The sequence below is a fragment of the Marmota marmota genome, unplaced genomic scaffold (genome assembly GCF_001458135.2).
Source record: "Marmota marmota marmota unplaced genomic scaffold, marMar, whole genome shotgun sequence".
NCBI lineage: Eukaryota > Metazoa > Chordata > Mammalia > Rodentia > Sciuridae > Marmota > Marmota marmota.
Window position 1 is genome coordinate 15,794,006 of NW_026000016.1, and position 27,229 is coordinate 15,821,234.

At 34.4% G+C, this 27,229-nt stretch overlaps 1 protein-coding gene across 4 annotated transcripts in view; it reads right to left on the reverse strand.

The window, feature by feature from the left end:
- Rgs7 (regulator of G protein signaling 7) overlaps positions 1-27,229 on the reverse strand; it is a 460,451-nt gene that overhangs the window by 84,071 nt on the left and 349,151 nt on the right. For all 4 annotated transcript variants that reach the window (XM_048809209.1, XM_048809208.1, XM_048809207.1 and 1 more), the window contains exons 5-6: positions 23,483-23,589; positions 18,513-18,564 (exon numbers count right to left, since the gene is read on the reverse strand). In XM_048809209.1, coding sequence (XP_048665166.1) covers positions 18,513-18,564; positions 23,483-23,589 — 159 coding nt within the window. The remainder of the gene's footprint in view (positions 1-18,512; positions 18,565-23,482; positions 23,590-27,229) is intronic.

Here is a 27,229-nt window from a genome sequence, read left to right on the forward strand (position 1 = left end):
TGAAATGGGACCTGATTTTACAGATGCAGGCACCAAAGCTCAAGGAAGTTAAGGCATTTACAAAAGGTCACAGCTGTTAAATGTTGAGCCACCAAATGAAGCACCATTTGTTTGATTCCCAAACTCATACTCTTCATGTGCATTATGCAGATGTGAATGAAAAAACACAATGCATTCCAGGTACGCAGTGGAGTGTTGGGGTGTGAAGTTCACATCCTAAGTTGATGTCTGTTCTGGGGTGAAAGGTCAGGCTGGAGATATCTTGAAGGGTAAAGTCTGTTTTTGGACCCTGTCTTTTCTCTCTCCTCGACTATAAGTTAACATGGACTGGGGATCATATCTCTCTTACCTTTGCTCCAATCTACTCATGAGCACAATGCTTTGCACACCTCTAGATGCTCCTTAGGTATTTGTAGAGGTGTATTTGCAGAATTATGATGTCAAATTAATCAGTGAACATGCCAAGTGAGGCTTTGAATATTGAGATACTAATTTCCCAGGCTCTTTCTGACCCTTTGCATGGTCCTATTACCTAATATTGCTATTAAGGTTCCATCAGAGGAGCCTTCTGGTCATATGTTCAATACAGTGGCCTTAGGAATAGAAATACAAGATGGGATCTATTAGCACATTTCTATGAAGTTCACCCAAAGTTGTGTTGCTCACTTTGGAAAGAGGGCATCTATTGGGTTTGATAGTTCCTCGTGAGTTTCATGATACCTGTACTTGGACAGCTGGCACAGATATCCTATTAAATGCCTTCTCAGGATGCTGCACCAATCTTTGGACAGGATTTACCTTCCTAAGTGCAAAGCAGTGTCCTGGTATTTCCATTTTCAGCAGTTCTTCTTGGCACATCTTAACCCCAGTATTTCATCTGAGGGTTTGAACTGAGAATTAGAAGAGTTACCCAGGCAGAGAAACTGTAGAGTCTTTCTTTAACCTACACAGAGATATTGTTCTTCCCAAGCTAGCAAAATATGTATAAAACAGGATATATCTAAGAATTCTTTGTTACCTTGCCCTTTGCTTCACCCTCCAGGGACTCCAGCCTGAGGTATTGCATTAATATTGGAACTTGAGGAATAGCACAGTGTGATTTTGGAGCACAATGTGCTATCACTATTACTTCTATTATAACAGCTGGGAGCTGTCCAAAGCTTCACAAAGAAACCAGAAAGCAACAGCAGGACACTGGGCTGCCTTAGAAAAATGTTTCTTGGCTCAAAGAGAAACTTCTTTAACAAGAATCTGACACCTCAAACTTAGCAAGAAAGCATTTCCCAGGTTAATCACATAAAATGCAGCTTGACAGAATCTGTTCTGTAACAATACCGGGAAAATGCCATAGTGTAATACCTTGGGTATACTTAATAACCTGAGAAAAGTTCCAACCACTTCAGAATAAGTTATAGAAAATATTGCCTAGGTAAATAGGGATTCAGATGTCTTCCTACTTATCTAACTTCTCAATGGTAAACCTGGCCAACAATGACAGGCATGGCCTTGGTGTGGCTGCAGCTCACTGGCACTCTGCTAGCTGCCTCACCTTTACCTGAGATGGCAGAATTGTATGACCACTCAGATTCCCTTCAGCTCTTATCTCCTGTGGCTGGAGGAAGTCAGGGTTTAACCATGACATTGACATCTGGGCAAGGGAGAGTTTTAGTACCTGCAGTTGCTCCAAAACAGAAACAAATGAATAAACAAATAAAACCAAAACCTGGCCAGGGATTCTCAAGTGGATTCTCTCTTGTTTAGTGTGAAACTGTGGGGACAGGTGCATGGAGTGCTGCATACATGGCATATGTTAAGGGCATCTGAGTGGCAAAGCACTCCTCCTTGCTAGGTGTGTGAGTGGCAAACTATTTACCCTGTAGGCACAGCCCTGGGCGTGAGGCCGCGTGTTGCAGTCCCTGTGCTTGCTCCCAGCTCACTCCTTGATTGGCCGCTGCAAGGACAGTTGGCCAGAAATTGTACTGGTGGCTGCCTGTAATCTGCTTAGCTATTGCCTGAATATATATAAATGGTAACTGCACAATAAAATTAGACCTGCTTCCTGCTTGGTCTCCGGAGGTCTTGATTAGTGACTCCGCAGCCACAGTCTCCTCTACCCTGTTCCGTGGACCTCCTCGCTGGATGAGAGAGAGCCCACACATGAAATGAAATCATAAAATTTCTCTTCTGTTAAGACAATGTAGAGATAGAGATATTAAATTTTCCCTGGTCTCTCTTTACTCAAGGAAAAGATAAACTCGCATCTGTGACTTTTGTTCTTTGGCATGATTTTAATCGAAGAAAACTTCTTTGGCAAATCACTTGAGCTCAAACATAGTGTTCAAAAAGCCTATCTAAGAAATGACAACAGTTTTTGTTTTTATCATGGCCAACCATGATTAGCTATTTTCATTGATAAACTTTGAGATAAATGTGCTTCCTGTAGTTATTTGCCTACATAAATAAATTAATAAACTTCTGTACTTCTTTAGTTGACATTAACATAACTGGGAGTTTGTACACTGATATCTTCAAAGTCTTCTGTCAGAATGTTTTCATTCTAATCCAGATGCCAAAATAACTTCTTCCTCATTTAGAACCACCAGAATTACTTCCTTTGTAACTTGAAAAAGGCACCTGGTTAGGTGCTTCAGTAATTCATGAGAAAACTAGGAATACTTGGTTTACCCAAGGAATTGAGGATGGAAAAGTTTGTTAATCCAAACAAACCCAAATCCATGATTCTCAAAGCAAGCCTGCGAAGCATCTGAAATGACTCAAAGCTTCAGGGTTTCCTTCAGTTTTTATGGGAAAATCAAGCAAAAAGGTTACACTCAGAATTGGAATGCATGAACTGAAATTAGCTTGCATGTTTCCAAGAAGTCTGTCATGTTGCACTCGCTACTGTCACAAAGGTGCACTTAGGAGGTCAGGATCCATGGGCTCTAGTAATTTCCTGATCTTCAGAGGCTGATGTTCCTGACTATTTTGAAATCCTCACAGATTTAGTTTGTTATAAATTGTTTGGTTAATCCCACAGAGTGTAATGAAGCATATTTGAGTAAATGACATTTCTGAACTATAAGCTTCTAATAATTTCATAAGAAAATAACAAATAAACATTACAAATGTGACTCATCCACACTTCCCTTTCTGAAACAATGTATCTGTTTCCTCATATAATCACACTGCTATTCCATAATTTCTTCTATATGTCCCTTTATTGTTAACACTAAATTCTTTTTCTACATACAATTTAGTCAAGATCAGACAAAGGAACTATATAGTCTTTCCCCCTACATAAATATACCTAATCAGAAGTGCTTGAAACTCAGCTCTAAATTATAGTATAGATGAAAAATAGCACCCAAACAGTATAGCCTATTAAGAATCTTCTGCACATTCTTCCCTGTCCTGGGCAAGAGGTCAAACATTTGTGCCAGATGCATTGGTTGTCTTATTCACTCCAAACTCTCTACCTTCATTGAAGCTTCCTTCTCTTTAATCCCCAAATAATATACATAAATATACGATGCGTGAGAAATGGCTCCACTAAAGACATATGTTTTCCTGCTTATAAGTAAAAAAAGGTTGTAAAGGTAAAAAATAATACAGACACAGAGCTGAATATCCATTTTTGGTATAAAATATCAAATAGTTTTCATCTTTTCATGTCTTTGCTAATAGGCTGACATACAGAAAAGAAAACATGACTGTATACTCATGAGGAAAGAAAGGAAGAAGCCAAACCAGAAGCCATTAGCCAAGGTCATTAGGCATTAACCTCAGTAGCTCCATAGTACACATAGTACACAAGGTCGTTAGGCATTAACCTCAGTAGCTCCATAATACACATAGTACACAAGGTCATTAGGCATTAACCTCAGTAGCTCCATAGTACACTGGTCACTCAGTTAATTTCTAACCTATTTTCAGTAAAACAGAGAGCATCTCCAGAGATTGAGATTATGAACTAGGAATATATTCCACATATATCAATCTGGTCTTAATTTATACCATACTTAGGAATAATTAAATTTCCATTGGATAGCTATTTGTGAATATGCATATAGGCATGACATAAATATACATTAAATATTTTATATGCATATGCTTATGTACATATCTAACATAAATATTTGAATAAGAGAGGAGATCAAGTATTTTAATCTTTGCATAAATAACATAAAAGCCAAACCTTTCATGACCTGTATATTTCATCAGAAATTTTGTGTTTTGAAATGACAAAAGCTTAAAATAATCACTGAAGGAGCAGAATAATTGGGGCCATATTTGAGTTTTTTTTTTTTTTAAAATAATGACATATACAATTCCTTCTAATGAATGTCATAGATAATGAGTTTGTATTATGTGTATTTTATTTTTAAGGAAACAGTTTATTGTTTATTTTTACTGAAATTAGTTCATGGTGAATATGTATTTTACAGAACAAATTATAATACCAATGCTATTCTTTATAATTATAGTAATGAAAAATAATATAATAAATAAAACTTTTCCTCTTTATTGAGAGATATGGAAGTCCATTATTTCTACAAGTTGTGAGATTATTTCCTGGAAAGACAAAATGTTTTATTTTTATTCCTAAATCTAACTCTGATCTTCTAGAACACAATTTAGAAGCATACATTGATCATGTTAACTTTAGGAAAAATGTTAGAACTTTAATATACTAAATATTTGTTTTTCAGGTTTATGATCGAACACATGTAAAGTTCCTAGAATTCTGCTTAGATAAACAGCAGCTCAAAGCTACAGGGAACCAATGGGAAAATATGAACCTGTCAAGAAGGTTTTCCCATGATGGCAATGGGTGGATTTCAGACACTCCCCAAAGTTCAGCAGGAAGGGAGAACCATGGAGGAGAAACAACCCACTTCAAGTTTCCCATTACTCTAGGGTCTTGATTCAGATCTTGATGACTATTTCATGATGAAACATTTTTCAAAAGTAAAAACAAAAACAAATACAAACAACTTGCTCAGCTGGACGTTGTTTGTCCTTTCTTTGGCAAGAATCTGCTCTCTGGTGATATCTGATGTAGCACATAGGGAACCAGGAAGTGGTCACTACCCTTCACACCCACACGTGAAAAGAGTTGAGCAAAGTAAAACCCAACCATTCACTCAGATCCTTTAGCGGTCAGGGGACAAACCAATGACCCCATGATTGGAGAAATGGACAGACATATAAAAAAAATCTCCATTTAGAGGAACAGAAACCCTTGGGGAAACCAGTGCTGGGATACAAAACTTCAACTGACTAATTTCTGGAGGCTCAATGTGAACAAATTTGAGCATTTAAAAACTTTTTTTTTTTTTTGTGGGGAAGGGAACAGTTTTTTTGGAGGGTGGCTACCAACTTGGAGATGACTTTCATTTCCAAGAGCCCATAAAGTTTTCACAGTGAGGATCTGAGAAAATTCTCTCATGTTTCCAGTAAGGGAAGGGAAAAAAACAACATTTTGAAATATGACCAGAACAGACTGTTCTTCAGAAGTCCTGCCTCAATGGAAACTATAACTGAGCCTTATAGAGTGAGTCTGTATCAGAGCTTACAGGAGGGAAAGTCTTCTCTGATCCTCTTATTGAACCTAGATGGGAAAAAATTCCCAAAACTCAAGAAGCCCATATGAAAGTCACTGGCTAGGGTCAGACTCCAGCTATAACACTGAGATTGTACAATACATCAACCTCATCCAAACCCTTCCAATGTATTGGTGGAGTTTCTATAGATGAATGCAACTTACAGTACTACCCATTCCAGACCTAATTTAGGGACAATTTTCTAGGAAAAGCCAAAGAAAACAGGGGAGAAGGGAGCTAACCAAGGACACCAATGGCATTTTAGCATCTGAAACATACAGCTACAGTTAACTGCTAGTGGGAAAAGTATAAAATTTCACACTGATGACCCTATATACCTTGTTTCTTCTATCCAGTACATCATGTCCTACTTTCAACAGAAAGTTACAATGCATACTAAAAGAAAAAAAATGCAGTTTGAACAGGCAAAAAAACAAAACAAAACAAAACATGAAAACCATACTGAGACATGGAAGAATTTTGAGACAGAACTAAAAACAACTATGACTAAAATACTAAGGCCTCTCATAAAAAACACAAGTAACACAAAAGAACAGGTGAATAATGAAATGAGATAAAAACTCTAAGAAAAAAAATCAAAAGAAAATATAAAAAAATTAAAATTATTGTAACAGAAAATGAAGGATACTTTCAATATATCAGTTGATAGACAGTACATGATTGAAGAAAGGAGGAGGCTAGACATACGTCAATAGAAAGTTTCAAAACTAGAATGCAAAGAGAAAAAGGAATGAGGGAGAGAGAGGCAGACAGGTAACAGAGTACCTAAGAATTGTGGGAAAATTACAAGAGGTATAAATACATGTAATGAAAATGCCCAAAAGAGAAAGAAACAAAAACATTTGAAACATTGACTGAACATTTCTCCAAGTTAACGATAGAGACATTATTATGAGCTAAATTGTGTCCCTACCTCTAAATTCATATGTTGAAGACCTAACTCCCAGTAACTTCAGAATTTAATTCTACTTGGTTATAATGCCATTAAAGACACAATTAAAGTTAGAGTGAGGCCCTCATCTAATATGATTGATAATCGGTGTCCTTATAAGAAGGAAAATGACACCAGGTATGCACCTGTTCAGAGGAAAGGATGAAAGGATGCAAGAAGAATCTGGCCTTCTGAAAGCCAAGGAGAAAGAAAACCCCACAAATCGATTGTTCTTGAACTTACAGACTCCAGAAAAATACTAGCTTGCTGTTTATCTGTGAGTCAGTAAATTTCTCTTCACAGTTTGTGATAGTGTTATGGCAGCCTTAGCAAACTAATACACCAAAACCACAGAAACAGAAAACACCAAATAGGACAAATAGTTCAAACATCTACACCAGACATACATACTCCAAATTTGGAAAACAAAAAAGATAAAGAGATAACTTTGAAAGAGCCAAGTGGAAGAGGGATCTTACCTAAAGAGAACAAAGTATACACATTACATTGAACTTCTCAATGGAATTCATGCAAGCCATGAGAATGGGAGTAATGTTTGTAAACTGTTGAAAGAAAAAAAAAAAACACCTCACCAACCTAGAACTCTATATTCTGTGAAATTATCTTTTAAAAATTGAGAAGAAAACAAAATTTTTCTCAGACATTCCAAAATTGAGGGAATTTGTTAAGGGGGTACCTATACTGCAGGAATAAAAGAGAAAATGAAAACAATAAATGATATAGATTGATGAAACTCAGATCTACATAAAGAAAAGACTATTAGAGAAAGAATAAATGACACATAAAATTTCTTACTTTTTAAAATTCCTTTTAAATTTGCAATGAGCAGCTCTATTATTTATCTAATAATATCCAATTTTTATAGATGATATACTAATTTATATTCCCACCAACAGTATATAAGAGTTCCTCCCCATTATCAAAGATTTCAAAATGCATAGTCATAATATGAAAAAAGGGTGGTTTGGAGAAGTGGGGACTTTGTTTCACTGGTGCATATTAATAATACAGAAAGGTGGGTTTCATTGAGGCATACCCATATATACACAAAACATAATTTCACGCCACATTTTCTCCTCGACCTTTCTCTCATTGCTCCCTTTTGTCCCCTTCCTCTACCCTAATGGTGTCCCTTCTACTTTCACAGTGTCCTGAAGTTTTCCTCTTTAGCTTCCAGATAATGAGAGAAAGCACCTTACTTTTCTCTCTGCAACTAACTTAATGAGCTCCATATTACAGTTTCCAATTCTGTAAATTTTCCTTAAAATGACATAATTTAATTCTTTTCTGGCTGAATAAAACTCCTGTGTAAATATATATTCCACATTTTCTTTATCCACTCATCAGTTGATGGACACCCAAGCTGTTTTCATGACTTGGTTGGTGTGAATTATGCTGTGATAAACATGGGTATGCAAGTAATCTCTAAAGTATGCTGACTTAAATTCTTTTGGATAAATACCAAGGAGTGGTATAGCTATATCATATGTAATTCTATCTTTAGCTTTTTGAGGAACTTCCACACTGATTTTTTATAGATGATATACTAATTTACATTCCCATCAACAGTATATAAGAGTTCCTCCCCATCTTCCTCATCAGCATTTGTTGGTATTGGTATTCTTGATGCTTGCCATTCTAACTGGAGTGAGATAAACTCTCAGGGTAGTTTCGTTCTGTATTTCCCTGATAGCTAAAACTTTTCTCATTCTGGAAAAAGAAAAAAAAAGTGTGTCACATTAGATTGGATAGAGAGAAAGAATGGGAGAGGAGGGGAGGAGTAGGGTGGATAGGAAGGGCAGCAGAATAGAATAGACAATATGATTGATGTATGTACATTCCATGTATGTATTATATGTCAAATTACATTTCTACTGTCATGTATGACTAAAAAAATAAATAAAAATTAAAAAACTTTTCTCATTCTGATCTAACAGATAAAAGTTTTTTTTTCAAAAATGATAACAGCAAAAAATGTATTTAGTGATGGTTTCCTAAATGAAAAAAATGACAACAGTCATAAGGGGCAGGAGGGAGAAACTAGGAGTACTCTGTTATGAAGTACTCGTGTTCCAGGTGAAGTATAGTGTATTATTTAGAAATAGGCTGGGATTAGTTTTATAAGTATACTGTAAAATCCAGAGAGACCTTAAAGAATTCAAAAGAAGCATAAATAATACACTAGGAGAAAAGGGAAATAGAATCATAGGAAGTGTCCATTTAAAAATCAGAATAGGCAGAAAAAAAAGGGTAGGAGTAGAGAGAGAGAGTCAAAGTCAAAAGGAAACTAATGTAAAATAGTTACAAATATTAATACAAATACACTTTTGGGGTAATCCATTAGAGACTAATACAAATTTATTAGTAATAACTTTTAATGCGAATGGTCCATACACAGAAGTTAAAACACAGAAAGTGTCAGAGGGGACATAAAACAAGACCAACAACATTTTATCTACAAGAAACACATTTTAAATATAAAGACACGGGTGAAAAGCAAAGGAAGGGAGAAAGGTTGTGTTCACAGCAATAAAAATAAACCTTGAGCAGATGAATTAATTTCAGACAAAGCATACTTTAGAAAAATTAAAGTTTTCAGGGATAAACAGGAGAATTATGTAGGAAAAGGTGTTAATTCTCCACAGAATCCTTTAATGTGTATGCCTTTGCTAGTCAGCTTTTATGGCTGTGACCAAAACACCTGACAAGAACAATTTGGAGTAGGAAAATTTTGTGTGTGTGTGCTCACAGATTTACAAGTTTAGTCCATGGTCCAACCATCCCAGTGCTGTGGACCCGACGGGAGGTAGAATGTTATGGTGGAAGGGCGTAGCTGGGAAAGCTTCTCAGCTCATGGCAGTTGGGAAGCAGAGAGAGAGAAAAAAAAAGTGCTAGGGAAAACACATAAACCTCACAGATACACCTGCAGTGACCTACTCCTCCATCCATGCCCACCACTCAGTCAGTCCATTCAAATTATTATTCCATTAAAGGATTAATCCACTGATTAGATTATGGCTCTCCTAATCTAATTGTTTCACTATGGAACATTTCTGCATTATAACACACATAAGTTTTCTGGGACACCTCAACATCCAAACCATAACTACACCCAACAACATACTTAGACAAAAGCTGACAATCTATAAGGAGAAAGAGATGAATAACTACTGTCATTGGAGATGTCAACATACATATATCCGTTGTTGACAGATCCAGCAAGCAGAAAAATCAGCCAGGACAGAGTTGAACTGAGTAGTACTATTAGTCATCTGGAACTAATCAACATTTGTAGAACATTTAATGAAACAATAGCAGAATGCAATTATCTTCCCAAGTTCCCAAGACATACACAAAGATAGGTCATATTCTGGATCATAAAACACATCTTAAAATGCAAAATAATGGAAATCATCAAAGTATGACTGTGGACTATAATAGAATTAAACTAGAAATAAATGACAGAAAGTTAACTGGAAATTTGCCAAATACTTATAGATTAAACAACACAATTCTAAACAACATATGGGTCAAAGAAGCAGTCTCAAAAGAAATTGAAAAGTGTTTGGAGCTAAAAAAAAATGAAAATAAAATTTACCCAAATTTGTGAACATAGTAAAAGCTGTGCTTAGCCTTGAATACATATGTCAGAAAACAGATCTAAAATTGGTAATCTAACCTTCTACTTCAGGACTCATGATCAAATGGACATTAAGAGAATAATAACAGGAGTATGATAAACAACTCTAGCCCACAAATTTGCTATCTTAGATGAAATAAACCAATTTATCCTAGGGGAAAGACACAATCTACTAAAAGTCACAAAAGAGAAATAGATAGTCTAAATAGGTATATAACTGTTAAAGAAATTGAATCAACAATCAACAACTTAACAAAGGTAGACAGCACTAAGCTCATCTGGCTTTCCTGGTGAATTCTACTAAATATTTAAGGATGAAATGATACTCTGTGCAATCTCCTAGAAAATATAATCAGAAGGAACATTTCCTAATGCAGTAATATCCTAATACAAAAATAATGAAAAGATATTACAAGAAAGGAAAACTAAAGATCAATATCATGAACACAGATGTAAAAATCACCAAAAATTAGCATATAACATACAAAATATACATAATATTATACTTACATAATTATACGTAATAACCAAGTAAATATTTATTCCAGGTATGCCAGGCCAGTTGACAATTTGAAAGTCAACTAATGTAACCCATCACATCAACCAGCTAAAGATAACTTATATGATCATATTAATAAATGCAGAGAAGGCATTTGGCAAAATCTAGCATTCAGCCAGTCTGATAAAACCTCTCATCAGACTAGGAATACAGAAGAATTTCCTTAGTTTGATAAAGAAAAGTGTTATGATTTAGATATAAGGTGTCCCTCCAAAGTTTCTGTGTTAATGGAGGAATGTTCAGATGTAACATGATTAGATTTTGAGAGCTATAACCTAATCAGTCTATCACAGTTTGAATGACTGGGTGGTAACTGTAGGCAGGAGAAGTGTGGCTGGAGGAGCTGATTCTCTGGGGGCATGTCATGGAAGGGTACATCTTCCCTGTGGCCTCTTTCCCCTATCTTCCTGACTCCACTTTGAGCTGAGCAGCTGCCTTCCCCTGGGCCCTTTCCCCATGATGTGCCACTTCACCTTGAGCCTAGAGCAATGAAGTTGGCCATCTGTGGACTCAGCCCTCTGAAACTGTGAGCCCCAAGTAAACTTTTTCCTCCTCTAATATTTTGGTCATAATGATGGAAAATGGACTAAAATGAACATTTTCAAAATGTCTACAGCTAGTATCAGAGGAATTAGATGTTTTCTCACTAAGATAGGAAGAATGTAAGGATGCCACATCTCACCACTACTATTCAACACTGTACTGAAATCCTAGGTAATAGAAGATAAGAAAAATAAATGAAAGGTCTTTAGAATGAGAAGGAAGAAAGAAAACTGTCTTTGTTAAGAAAAAAACCCATTTATTAATATTGTATTTCTCAATATAAACATTTATTTATATTGTATTTCTCAATATAAACACACAAAAAAAACTCTAGAACTTGATTACATCAAGGTGGTAAAGGACGTTAAGTCAAGGTTTTTTTCTATATAGCGACATGAAAAATTGAAATGTAAAAATTAAAAACACAGAACTAATTTACATGAGCATAAAAATGTTTAGACAAATTCTAAAATATGTATGATATAATAATAAAAATATAAAACTCTGATGCAAGAATTCAAAGATCTAAATAAATAGACATACTAAATATATAAATAGGAAAATGAAATATTGTTAAAATGTCAGTTTTTTGTAGCATAATCTGTAGATTATATGCAGCACCAACAAAAATCCAAGCAAGATATTTTATAGGTATTAATGATTTGATTCCAATGTTTAAATGGAAAATAAAAGGCCCAGAAGAAAAAGTACAAAGTTGGAGAATTGACACTGAACAAATTCAAGACTTACTGTTAATCTAAAATAATCAATACAGTGTGCTATTGGCAAAAGAAGAGAAAAATTAAACAAACCATTGGAACAGAATAGAAATATTAGAAATAGATCCACACAAGGTAGCAAAAAACATTCAATGATAAGAAGATGGCACTTTTAAAAACTGATGTTGAAAAACTGCAGAGACACAGCAAAAAAGTGACAAAGGCTCAGATAGTACAACTTTCATAAATTACAATGAATTATATATAGGTCCAAAAGTCAAAATGTAAAACTATAAAAGACCTGGAACTAGATATTCTCCAACTAGATAGGAGAAAATCTAGGCAACCTTGGGTTTGGTGATGACTTCTGGATACAACACTAAAAGCACCATCTATGATAGAAAAATTGTAAACTGAAGTTCATTAAAATTTAATACTTCCACTTTATGAAACAGACCATCCATGAAAGACAAGCTGTAGACTGGGAAAAATATTTGCAAAACATATCTGGTAAATGTCTGGTTTTCTTAAGTTATAAAAAAACTTTTAGAATTCAACAACAAAACAACTACCACCCAGTTAAAAGTGGGCAAAATGTCTCAACAGAAATCTCACCAAAGAAGTTACACTTGGTAAATATTCATATGAAAAGATGTTCAACATAATGTTACCAAGAAATTGCAAATTAAGTGAATGAGATAACACATCTATTAGAATGGCTAATACTATAAGTATTTAAAACACTAAATATGATGAACATGTGGAGCAATAGGAGCTCTCATTCGTGGCTGATGGGAATGCAAAATGGTACAACTACTTTGAAGACTTTTCATTGTTTTCTATAAAGCTAACCACACTTTTCCATGCAATCCACTCTCCTAGGTGTTTGCTCAAATGAGTTGAAAACTTAGGTCCTCAAAGTGACCTATTAATGAATGTTTATGAAAGCTTCCTTCATCATTGCCATATGCAGAGTCAATCTACATGTATTTCAAAGTATGACTGGATAAACTATGGTCCATTCATACCAGTGGAATATTATCCCATGGTAAGAAGGCAACAGGTTCTCTGACCATGCAAAGACATGGAGGAATTAAAAGGCATATTTTTTCAAAGAAAGAAGCCAGTCTGGAAAGGCTCTATACTGTATGATTCCAACTATATGACACACTGGGAAAGGTGAAATTATAGACCAAGTTAAAAAAAAATACAACAACAACAAAAAAACAGTGGTTACCAGAAGTTGAGGTGGGTGTAAGGGAAGCATAGGTAGAACAGAGGACTTTTAAGACAGTGAAATTCTTCTGTGTGAGACTATAATGGTAGATAAATGTTACCATACACTTGTGAAAGCTCCTAGGATGTACAACACAAAGACTGAATTCTAATGTGAATTATGGGCTTCAGTTAATAATTCATGTATCAATATTGACTCATTAATTATAATAAATGTACCATACTAATGTAAGATGTTATGTATAGGGAAAAGTATGGTTGGTATTGTGGTGGTATATATGAACTCTGTATATTCTGCTCAATTTTTCTATAAACCTTAAACTTCTTTAAAAATGAAGTCGATTAGGTTTAAATATCTGCTCCCTGGAACATGATTTTAGAAACCATGAACAGCTGGCAAAAATAGATATTAAAAGCCAAAGATAAAAACTTGGAAAGTTCTATAGAGGACCATAATATAGGACTGTAAAGGCTTCAATGAAATTCCTAAAATAAGTAACTGTGTAAATCAAGTGCCAATGGGAATCAAATAATAATCAGTTTTTGTTCATGCCAGAAATAAATATAAAATCACTGCTCTGGTTTTGGTCAAGAAATAAATATAATCCACTTTTAAAAAAATGATTTTTTAAAAATTTTCTCCACATGGTGAATTCTCAGTTTTCCAATATTACAGTTCATAGGAGTACTACTATATATAATTACTGTGGTTATCCAACTAGAATACTGTGCTTTTGATAGCCTCATTGCCATCTATGAAAAACTACATTAACTCTCAATATCCTTAAGTGGTGCTCAGTCCTATCTAGTTTTGTAGGTCCCTGAGCATCTCTCTCTTATAGGTCTGAAAACCTCCATAAAAATCCTGGAGAAAAGAAAGGCCTTTGGCTGAATATTTACTAAGATACAGATCATTACTCTTCAAGATAATGCAAATTTCTGAACAATTTTCATGGTTGGAAGGTCTTTATACTGAGAAAAAAAATGCTGCTTTCTGCAATTGTCATGTGTTGGTTTCAGTAAACACACCAGGAAATTCCACCACAGACCTTCCATTCTAAATATGCCTCCCACACCCTCCTGGATAAATATTTCTAGGTCCTTCCAATTGTCTTCATTCATCTGGTTTTCACACTTTGGTTACCTAAGAACCAAATGTGACATCAGTTGCACTTTCAATCGGAGCAGGACAGACACTTCAGGTACAAAGTTTTAGGGTGTAATCAAGATAAACAATATTTGAAAAAATATAGTTTAAAAAAACTTATGATGAATAAAATGTCAAAATTTTAAATACATAGAGGGTTGGGGTTTGGTTAGGATAAGTGAGGTGAATCAAACAATAGAGGGGCTCTTATCTTTACAGGTAATTTAATCTCTTGGGGTTTAAATTCTATTCTGACATTAACTATTCAAGCCAGTCTAAAGATGTTGTTAGATGTGTGTTCAATTCCAGGACACTCAATGAGCAACATGCGTGTCCAGAGATACCAGTGACAAAAAAACCCTGTCTCTAGCTTCCGCTTCAGTTAGCTACCATTGATACTATCTCTAACTCTCACCAAAATTCTCTTGAGCTGTCTTGTGCCTTGGCCTCTGGCCCTCAATAGAAGTTTGTGCCACATCGTTCTTTGAGTTCTTAAAAAATGTTTTACTGGTGCACAATAATTATATGTAATAGTGGAATTCATTGTGACATATTTGTACATACATGTTTACATAATTGAGTCAATTTCATTCCCCAGTACCTCCTTTTGCTCTTTCTTCCTAAGTTCCTTCATCCCCTCCCTTGCCTTACTGGTCTCCCTTCTATTTTCATGAGATCTCTTTTTCCTGTTTTTTCTCTCTACCTCCCCATGTGAGAAAAAAATATACATACAACCTCTTTGACTTTCTGAGTCTGGCTTATTTTGCTTAACATGATGTTCTCTAGTTCCAACCATTTCACTGTAAATGATATAATTTATTTCTTCTTGATGGCTGAATAAACCCCCACTAGGTACATATACCACATTTTATTTATCTCTTAATCTGTTGAGGGACACCTAGGCTGCTCCCATACCTTGGTTATTGTGAATTGTGCTGCTATAAACATGGGTATACATGTATCACTTAATATGCTGACTTTAATTATTTTGGATAAATACTAAAGAGTGATATGGCTGGATCATATTTTAGTTCCATTCCTAGTCTTTTGAGGACATTTCATTTCATACTGATTACTACAGTGGTTGTACTAATTTACAATCCCACTAACGGTGTGCCAGGGTTCCTTTTTCCTGCATCCTCACCAGCATTTATCATTTTTCTTCTTGAGGACTGCCATTCTAACTGGAGTGAGGTGAAATGTCAGTGTAGTTTTGATTTGTATTTCCCTGACTGCTAAAGACGTTGAGTATTTTTTTTTGTATATTTTTTGTGTGCTATATGCAAATATACCTGGGGAATTCCATTTTGGAATAAATTTTTTTGTACTTGTGTGAAAAATATCAGATATCTTATCGAATCTGATTTTCAACAGTATTCTTGGTCCTCTTCCTCCCCCAGTGCTAAGGATCAAATCTACCTTACCTAGCACATGGTAAGTGTTTTACCATTGAACTACACCCCAGCACCAACTTGATTTCAAAAAGTGGGGTTCGTAGAAATGTAGACCCTGTATATTGATTCATCTTATCTTAGTCATAATAAATACATTCTGTTTCTCTATAAGACCAAGGTAACCATGGAAAAGTATTTTTCCTTATAAACTGATGTATAGAGGTTTTATGTTCTGCAGAACCTACACAGTAAATTCAAATCAGTGATAGAAAAATAAGTTGTAATGCTAATATAGTGAGATAAATTGTTTTTTTAACCCTGTTTTATGCAATAAAAGTCTCTTTGCCCAAAAGTTGTCTTAGAAATTGCAGTCGAAGTAGTCACCATGCATTGTACTTGCACCAGCCTAAGTACATCATAGTTTCAATATCATCTTAAAAGAAGGGTGCAGCTTTTATAACAGTGTATTTTAAACAAATGGAAGTAGGACTTTACATGTTGGATAACTCAAATTGCTGCTATAATTCATTTGCACCTAAAAAAGAAAAATCACAGAAGATGAAACAGCATTGCTTGAAGGAGAGTTACAGTATCTGAATCATCCTCAATTCCATCTCTTCATCGTCCCCACCCTGCCACATAAACATATTGAATATTTTTTCTTTGCTTGTATATAATTCAAACAAGCTACATACAAACAAAACTACATTTGGTGGGTAAACAAATACAATAATTAAAGACTATGTCTGCAGTTAGTTAACAAGCAGGCATTTTAGATTTTAGGAAAAAGTCTAGAAGATGAACACCTCTGAAGTGGGCATCAATAAATTAGTGTGAAGCTGAATGACATTAATCATGTTGGATGACCCACTTTGAGGGATTTTCTATAAATGATGTGCTGTGTAGGCTATGACATTTCCTCAGGCTTACCATGGAAACATCAATCTACGTGAAGTCATAAAACATGAGCTTTAATTGTGATCGAGGTAACACATTTATGAAAACCACAAAATATGGATAGAGAAGCACTGAGAATAAGCAGAGGCAATGTTAATTTTGATTTATTGAGTATGTGAGAAGAACAATGCCAAGTTTACTGAGGCATACTAGCTTGAATTATTCCATCAGCATTAGAAAGTCAACATCGTGCACTGAGGAATAGCATTGTAGTGCATGCAGCAGGTTCCTACTGCATGAAGAAACTGGCATTTCCACTACTGGAAAGGAATCATCTAGTCTCTTTAATATTAAATTTTAGATTTTTTTCTGTGAGATATGTTAGTTTGACTCCTTTAACTAGCAACTGACCACTCTTGGATGAACCATTAAATTACGGTTTGGGCAATGTTAAAAGTGAAGGACAGCTCCATTGGTCCTCCATGGCTTTTCCTAGGCTTTTTCTTCCAAAGACATTGCTCTGGCAGCAGTATCAAAGAAAGCCAAGTTGCTGTGAAAGCTCTCACTGCCTTTGCATATCATGTTAGACTCTTTCCCTCAAAGGCTTTTCTTGCCTCTATGCCTGACAAAGCCCCTTCTCCTTTAAAATTCAGATGAAATGTTTCCAGTTCTTGTATGAAACCATCCCAAAACCATCCCACTTCCCACAAGTAAAGTCAACTTCTCCTTCTTTTAAATTTCCACATTAGTTGCTCATAACACTGCTGTATTCCCTTGGCACTCAATGGTGACTTCTTTTCAGCTTTCTCTTCTAGCCTATGAGCTACCCAATGCTACAGAAGAAGTCAGTCACCTTTGTTATTCTAGCACCTACTGCAGCAATTGGCATAGGAATAATTCTCCATAAGTATTTGTAGAAATGACACTAAAAAAATCCAATCTTGTTTTTGAAAATTGTTGCTTTTAGGAAGATGTAAGAGAGTGAATACTTAGTAGTATTCATTTTTAGTACTTAACTTTTTTCTTGTGTTTAATTGAAATCATGGTTGTTATATCAAATTTGTGCTAAATTCACTGAATGTGATTTATTAGGATTAAAATTGTGATTGACTTTATTTTGCTTGCAATTGGCCTCTTCATATTTAATAAACCCTTTTGTTTATAGAATTATAAGATGGCTTTCCAGGTGCAGTGGCATATGCTTATAATGTCAGCAGCTTGGGAGGCTGAGGCAGGAGAACTGTGAGTTCAAAGCTGGCCTCAAAAAAAAAGAGAGATGCTAAGCAACTCCGTGAGGCTCTGTCTCTAAATAAAATATAAAAATAGGGCTGGGGATATGGCTCAGTAGTTGAATGCCTTTGAGTTCAAGCCCTGGTAACAACAACAACTAAATGCCTCCTGTATTAGTCAGAAAAGTAGAGTCTAGAGAAGTCAAAGAACTTGCCAAAAACCATACAGTAAACTGGAAGATCTGAAATAGAGCTCTTGCTCTTTAAGATCTTTTGTTGCTCTTTCTAATAATCCAGGGTACCATGAAAAAATAATAATAACCTTTTTAAACTTGTTTATAACTGTTTAATCGATTTAGAATTTTCTCTACAGTTGCAAAGAGCAGTATAACATGGAAAAAGTTACCACTAGGTTTGATGACTTTCCAAACAAGGCCATTTGTAAATTTAATGTTAGAAATATTAATCCCCAACTGAGAATTATGGTTTCCCTTTCATGCAATAAAATGCAAGTACACATTAATCCAGACATACTGACAATCAATAATAAAATGATGAGATATTGCACTAACCATAGTCTGTATTTTCTGGCTCCCAACAATTTGATGGCCAAAAATAGGGTGTCTGTGGAACAAAGAGAAGTGAAAGTCAGGTTAGACAAATAAAAATTTGGTGTGTTTCTGATTTATTAGCTGTATTCATCGTCAACAATTATCTAGAACAGTTTGTTAATATGTTTTATAACTCAGAACAATTTCCAAGAGAGACATTGTAAGATTTTGCATCTGCATTTATTTTCTGACCAATGGCTCAACCTTTAAATATATGCTGTACCAGCAGGCATTTAAATGCTATACACTGCTGCAATTCTAGCCAATGGACATAAAAGTTCTGATTGCAACATTTAAACAAAAAAGTTTTCATCCACAGGGAGGACTGAAAGTAGAGTATTATACTCAGCAAGACTTGTGATGAAAATTGTCTAAAAATAACCAATTGTTTTCTATCTATCATGTATCTCAACATTGCCTTTGATGGATCCAAAAAGCTCAATTGACAAAAATCTTCCCCTGAGGTCTGGCAATCATTTTCCTGGCTCTATTAATTATATAATGCAGATCTCAATGCTATCCAACTAGATTGAAACAGCGTTTTACTTTCACTCTTCAAATATTCCTTTCATAAGGACATTTATTGCTCTAAAGTTTTAAACTAAACAAGCCAGAGATCATTATCAAAATAATAATGTCTTATTTGACTGATGTGATGAACAATAGGCAGAATTCTGATTCTGTAAACTTCTAGGAACTGATTGACTAAATTATAAAGACAATGTTTGATCAAGAAAAACTATTATTATCAGTAACATTAACATTTTATATTTTTTAAAAGAACTCTTTATCCTGGCTCACTGCTCCTACACATCATAAGAAGGCATGATGACCACTTGTCTGCTTCTCTCACCTTATTTCCTGGAATGATGATGCCTCAGGACTGAATAGAACAGTGATTACAGACATCAGCTTTGTGGAGTTCACTGCACTTATTAATTAAGTATGTTGACAAGCCATGCACAGTGAGCACATTTTGGGAAATCTCTGATTATCTGACCATTCTATCTGTAAAAGAATGATTCTCTAGAAAGAATAGTTGAGGAGAACTGTTTGATTTTCTGGGAGAGGAAGTCTTTCCAAACTGAATGAGAACACCAGGGGATTTTGACTTAACCTCTACTCTTTCTTGGGAATTACTACAGTATAATTTAAAAAAAAAAAAAAAAGCTAATAGTAGTTTTGTGCAGGTATGAATGAAATCACATCTGGGATTTAGAAGAAAAAAAGTGAACCACAAAATAAAGGGGCTATTAAGACTTATATGAAACATGCTCATCACCCCCAATTCCACTTGCCTTTGTGGGAGGTAGAGTTCCGAAAGATTTGATTTCTTAAAAAAAAATTGGATCAGGATTCTAGGAGAGCATCATAGAAAAATAAAGTAACTAAAAGCATGCTTTCATTTAGGATGCTGGCTTTTGAGATATTTCATATAAAGTGCGTTAATCTTTTTATATTTCATTGTGTGTGTGTGTGTATGTGTGTGTGTATGCACATGTCCATGCATACAAATCTAACTAAATGTAAAATATCTATCCTAGTCAGACTGGTCAGACATACATTTTTCCCCTAAAAATGAAAGGAATGTTTTCATCTATTCTTAACTCTATTGTCATTTACTTTATTGAAAATTTCATTGCTGTGAAAATAAAAGATAAAGAATTTTGTCTTGTGATATTACATGGAAATGTCACAAAGCCAATATTTATAACACTGGAGTATTTTTCCTAGGAAAAAAAATGTTATGATTTCTACTGATGGATAGTATTTGAGAAAAATAAGACCTTTTAGGTCATTGAAATTTAAAAACCTATTTTCATAGTACTACTACACTTTAGGAAATTTTAATGCAAGAGTGTGTTTTTCACTGTTGGTTTCCTTATCTATCAAAAACTCATCTAATATTGTTCAGTCATTGCTTAACTGTGGCACATCCACTAAAGGTGATGAGAGTTATAACAGAGACCTGCCTGGAGAATCATGTCAGATCTCAGTTCCCATTAGCAAATAGAGGATGATTAGATAATTGTAAGTTTACATCTGATTAAAACATGCACTGAAAATTTGAGACAAATATACTGTGGCATGCCAATGAAATTAAAAGAGTTTTGTTTCTCTTGAACTTATGCCCTAGAAGCTCTTTGGATTTTAAGTGATGGTTGCACTATCCATCATTCACTGGATGAATAGCAAACATGGCATCCTAACGTTTTCCATTTTAATTCATGAATTTTAAAATCCTTTTGAGGACCTGAATTTCAATTCAATGTAATAAAGACCTTCCTGTTGCTTGGAACCAACATAAAAAGGAAAGTGAATACTTTGACCAATAATGTGTTTTCTATTATTAGAGCTCTCCAAATATAGATTGATTAATGCCTTGATAGATATTACAAGAACAATTCAATTAACCCTGAGTTTCTGGTTTTGATTTTTTAAAATTCTGGTTTTAGGATTCTATGCTTCATTAATCATTTATAAATAGTATCTATAAATAGTAAATAGTATCTATCATATTTAGATACTACTACAGATGTGTATGTACATTATATATATATGTGTATACACACACATATTTCATATATTCATCAGTCCGTTGAATGTTATAACCCTATACTATACCTTGTAGTCATTAAATTAATATGCTGTTTGCACCTATTCTGTTGCTATATTTGAAAAATTCTTTAAAATATCTTTTTTTCCTGAATGTACGTGGTGCCTTCCAAGCTTTGCTCATTTTTGACTCATGAGCATGACTAAGACCTTTAAACCTTGTCTGCCTACTAATTTCAGTCTGGAATGACAACAGTAGAGATAAAAATCTCACGTTATCGCTAATTCAACCCATCATCACTAATGTTGGGTTCTGTCTGACCTAGTTTGTTTCATAGAAAATTCTTGAATTAGATAATTCTCAAGGGATAGAATATATTCTGTTTTCCCTATAGATAGTTTTTTTGACATATAGATAATTTTACCATTAATACTGATTTTGAAGATGAATAAAAAGTTTTAACTTTTGCAAACATAAACCAAAGTTTATTTCCAATTTGTATATGAAAATTCTATATAACAATAAGATCATTTGGGAAATGTTTAATTCTGCAATAGTAAGAGACTTTTAAAAATCAAGAAGTAATAGTCACATATAAGCAATGTATGTGCTAATCAATAATATTTCCTATGTATTAAAATGTAAACCCATAAGACCACAAGTTACCTTAACAATAGGTTGTTTTAAGCTACCATTAAAGTTTAGCCATATAAAAACTATTATTTTACAACTATTATTTTTGTAATTTAAATTTTTAAATTACAAAAAATTGCTGCTATAAAGTGCTTGACTATTAAGATTAGTATGAGAGTTTCAGGAGATTGCTTTCCAGCAATTAATGCAAAAACACTCTATGCTTATTTGCATTGAGATAAAATAGTCTTAAAGAAATAGCAGTGAGGGCTGGGGATGTGGCTCAAGCAGTAGCGCGCTCGCCTGGCAGTGCAGCCCGGGTTCGATCCTCAGCACCACATACAAACAAAGATGTTGTGTCCCCCGAAAACTAAAAAATAAATATTAAAATTCTCTCTCTCTCTCTCTCTTTAAAAAAAAAAAGAAATAGCAGTGAGAGAGTTTTAGGAAGCCAATGATCTTTGAAAATAATTTTTAAATTTTTTTTTTAGTTGTAAATGGACATGATACCTTTATTTTATTTATTTATTTTATGTGGTGCTGAGGATCAAACCCAATATCTCACACATGTTAGGCAAACACTCTACCACTGAGCTACAACTCCAGCCCAGATACTTGAAAATAATTTTTAAGCATATTTGCTCTTTTTTCTCTGTTTTTCCAAACAAGGTTTAGCCAATCAAATTGCTATTCTTCAATTTTTCAGACAAAGAGCATCTAATAATTTTCAAAACAAGTGGGGAAAATGTTGCAATCTCTAAAAGTTGAACAATCAGGAGAACTCTTCAGAAAATAACCTCAGCCAATAAGCTAGAGAGTGAACTCTGGCATTGTATACACTTTAATTTTATAGGCTGGAATCTACTCATCAGTTATGAATTAACCATTATTTCTAATGAAATACACAGTACACCTGTGTTACGTCATTGTGAACCAAGGGTCGGCTGCATGCATAATCATGGAAATGAGTCTTCAACCATTTCTCAAAAGAATAACTGTGTCTGTGTCATTTGGAACTGAGCCAGAGTGACTCACCAGCTTGCACATTATCTAAGGTATCCTCCTGTCTTGGGTGGAGTTTATGCAAGTTAGTCTTCACAGACTTGTAAAAAATCTCAGACATGAACAAGTCCTGTGCTTGTATAAATAGTTAAATTCTATCTGGGAGCTTAAAGCATTCCCTTAAGAGCTTACTTGGACTGAAAGGTAGTTCTGGATCGCAGGCAGTGGCCAGGGTATGATAAATTTAGTTTCATTTCTCAGCTTGGTCCCTACTAGTTAGATGCATTGCAGGAACAAAATCTTCCAGGATTCCATTAAGTAATTTTGTAATTTTCCTTAAGTTTACATTAAAATATGACTTCAATCATTACATAGTTTCACTTTCACAAATTATCTGGACTAAGCATTTTCCCATCTTCTCTGTTTTTTATGTCTTAACTTTAGTTTCTGAAAAGCCTAAGTCAAGGAAAAATAAGGCATAGTTCTCAAAAGTTCTGTTTAAGAAAAAAAGAGTAACAAACAAAATGCCAGGTTCTAGTTTAAAGTAAAAGAACGTTTTCAGGGGCTGGGGATGTGGCTCAAGCGGTAGCTGCGCTCGCCTGGCATGCGTGCGGCCCAGGATCGATCTTCAGCACCGCATACAAACAAAGATGTTGTGTCCGCCGGAAACTAAAAAAAAAATAAATATTAAGATTCTCTCTCTCTCAAAAAAAAAAAGAACATTTTCATTTCAACTTACTTGAAACCGGTAAAAGGTGCCATCATCCTTGAGCGTGAGTACGTGATCTGAGATTGGAAAGAAGTATCCATGGGCAGCCATTAATGTTCCCAAATGGAGCGCCTCCACTGTTTTAGGAAAGCAACACAAAACAAGAACACATAAAACTTTGAAAAACTTTTTTTTTTTTTAATCATTCATTCCGAAGTGTGTAACATTTTGTTTGCTTCTCCTTGAGCACATTTGTGCATTCAAATTCTTGGCATCTGGAAGGTGGCTTTGTTTGAACTTATTTTTCAGTTCTTTCACACAGGATACTAACTTGGTTCTGATTTCTATTAGTGAGTTATTATACAGTAACCAGCCTCATTCCATGACTACCCATTCAGGGAAAAATAAAGTTATGGAACAATGACACAAGAGATTTCTTCTGAGGCTTTGGAATCTAGCTTCTTCATAGAAGGTATGTGTGTTAATATTCTCCCACAAACAATTCTATTTGGCATTTATATAGTAATTTATACTTTTAAATGTTTCTACTTGCATCACTCCCCTGCTTATTTAATAGATATCTAATGCTATCACCAGTTTCTCTAATGACAGGGATCACTATTACTTGATGCTAAAAGGTAATGTTAAGGCATCTAAGACCATTTATGCTGCACTATTAAGGCAATAGAGTTCTTGGATTGTCCAGTATAGCTTCCACTATTCTATCCTAGATATGGACTTAGGAAGACAGTTATTTGACAATTTCAGAACATAATGCTATAATACAGATGTTTTATATAGATGAACCATTTTTCCAACAAAAGGGTTAATAACATTTGGTCAATAGAGTTATTGTTGCATTTAAGCAGGGACAACATATTTGTATTTGTTAGCTTGAGATCTAGAAAATATGGAATTGTGAAAAATAGTTTTCTAGTACAAAATTATATATATATATATATATATATATATATATATATATACACAGAAAATACCAAATTTAGAATCATTTATTTACATATGTTTATATACAATTTATTTATAGATTTGTTTTTGTTTCTTATATAAGTAGCTAAAATGATTTTATTTAAAATGGGAACTGAACCCACAGACATTCCCTCTCTCCTTCCCTGTTACATTTATATTGGTTAATAATTAATTAACTTAAATTTTTATCTGTCATTAGATATTGTGGTGCTCCTTGTAATGGGTGTATAACACATTGCAAACATTTTAATTGACAGCTTCTTCTACCTCCATCCTTTTAATGCCTTGTTCCTGATGATAATAAAGAATAACTATTAAATCTTTCTCTTTGCTATATCCCTGGAAGATTGTTATTAAATGACCCCCTCTTCTTCTCTACACCCCCAATTAAATACCTTCTTGCATAGAATGTTCTTTTCCACAAACAGACACATATCTATATCTATATATAATTGCTATATCCTTTCAATCTAAAGTCAAAGTCTTTTCAAAGCATGTGCTGCTTTCTCCAGCATACCTACATACTTATTAAAACTCTGGAGCTAGTGTGATGTTGTAGGAAGAGCAAAACAATTGGAGATCCCAATGTCTCTTGTTATTTAAATTTCCTGTGCCTTCCCCACCTATTAATAAAGGTAATAAACACATCTTGCCATATTGGCATGAAAAATACATAAGAACATATGTAATAAAGTTGAAAAATGCCTTGTATGCCATAGTAATCAAATGTATTGTAGCTATTGTGTTTCATTATTTATACACTCACTAATTTTTATAATTTTTTAAATTCCAAAGTAATTTAAGGCAATCCACTTCCAGAAATTGCCCTCTTCTAAGATGACTAAGAGAAGTTGACAGTTCCAAATGCTATTTATTTCTACATTCACCTCATTTTTCAAATATCCATACAATTAAAATGGTAAGAGTCTCTATAAGGGCAGCTGGGCCATAACAATAGACAGGTGCTTACAGCTTTGGTCAAGTTATGAATTCCTAGACTACCCTGTCAAGGAAGGGCAAAGCAACATATAACATCCGTTGTAGGATTTCAAATTCAGGTGGCTCACTTGTCTTCTTAAAGTCATATTTGTGAATTTAGTCCCAGAGTCTGTGGCCTTGGAAAATAGTCTTAGCATACTTTCCAAAAAGAAATTAAGTTATGACACATAAGGAAGGTTGCAGAGTACAGATAAAAGAAAGGGAAACTCAGTTGCCTAGAAACACTGTCAAGAGTTTCTGAAGTCTAACTATAGGGAAAAATGGGACTTAAAGATAAAACACAGAAACAGCAGAACAAGTTGGGTGTTAAAGTGTTAATGAGAATCAGAAAAATATAATGAAAGTAAATATAAGAAGGCTTCAGAAAAGAAAATGACAAGCTAATGAGCATCAGAATGTTCTTAGCACCCTGCTTCTCCTTAGATACTAACTCTGTTACAGATCAGACATTCGTAGGGACAAGGTTTATGCTTGTAGTTCTTCTTCATGTAGCAGTGCCATTAAGGCCTATTAGTAGGACTTAATAAATCCTTGGTGACTGAAAAGATAAAGAGTGAGTGAGCTAGTAATTTATGCCTCCTTTTTGAGATAAATATTCAATTTTATTTGATTACATATTATCATTTTATTTTCCTTCTAATAAATACACATGATCTACAATTTTATGATTAAGGTGATTGGTTTTGATAATTTGGCAGCATGCCTTGTATTCAGTAGAGTTATATTGGTGAGGGTCTATATATAAGATTAAACTTTAGTTTCAACATGAGTCATACATACTTCATATGTGGAGGGAAAGTCAAACCACTTGACATAGTATTTAAGAAGACTCATCTTTAACAAGGCTTATAAAATTATTCCAAGGTCTTTGGGAAAATAGAAACCTAGAGAGACTGAGATTACAGGGAGCATGGGGCTCCATAGTACAAACTTCAGAAAACCTGGGCTCCAGGGCAGAATAAATGACTTGGTAGAAAATCAGGAAGTTGGGGCAAATTTTCTGTTTTGTTTAAGACTATACACTTGGCAGTTTGTCAACAGAAAAAAAATAGCTATTGAATAAATATTACTGAATGAAAGATTAAGTATATTTATGTATAAATTGCCCACCAAGAATATAAAAAACAGTGCTTGTATGAAAAAATGCCAATCTAATTATTTTGTGTTGTGATTATGAACAGCTTGCAGAACTCTTCTGAGATAATATAGATGTTCATATTGTCTTTTCAGAATACTTTCATAGGCTTTTGAAATGGGACCATTGTAGCACTGTACTTATTTTGTGATAGGAAAAGTTAACGATGATATTAATAGCATAAATGATACTAAGATCTGAGAGTGGCTTCGAGTCATATTCTCATGATTGACTTGTTTATTGTCAGTGATAAACATGGAGACACAATATCCTGTGATCTAACTATTCCTAAATTTCAGCATCATCTTAATTTAATAAGAACCTTGGAGATGACTGACAGTCTTGGAACAAAGTATTGAAAGATTTTAATGAGTAATCCATTGAGATGGCCCTCCCAACAAAGGTATACCAGATGGCTCAGCAACATTATTCTTCCCAGCAAAATAATCACTAATTAATCTTCTTCTACATGTGTTATTTGCCTTGCCCACACAGCTAAAGTTCAACAACAAACCTACAAAGAAACTCCAGTTTATTTTTTGTTTGGATATTCAACACATAAGCATAATGAGAAATAAAAATTCATCTTAAAAGAACAGTTACTATGTAAATAGCCTTGCGCAACTTTGCGAAGCTCTGTGCATTCATAGCATTAT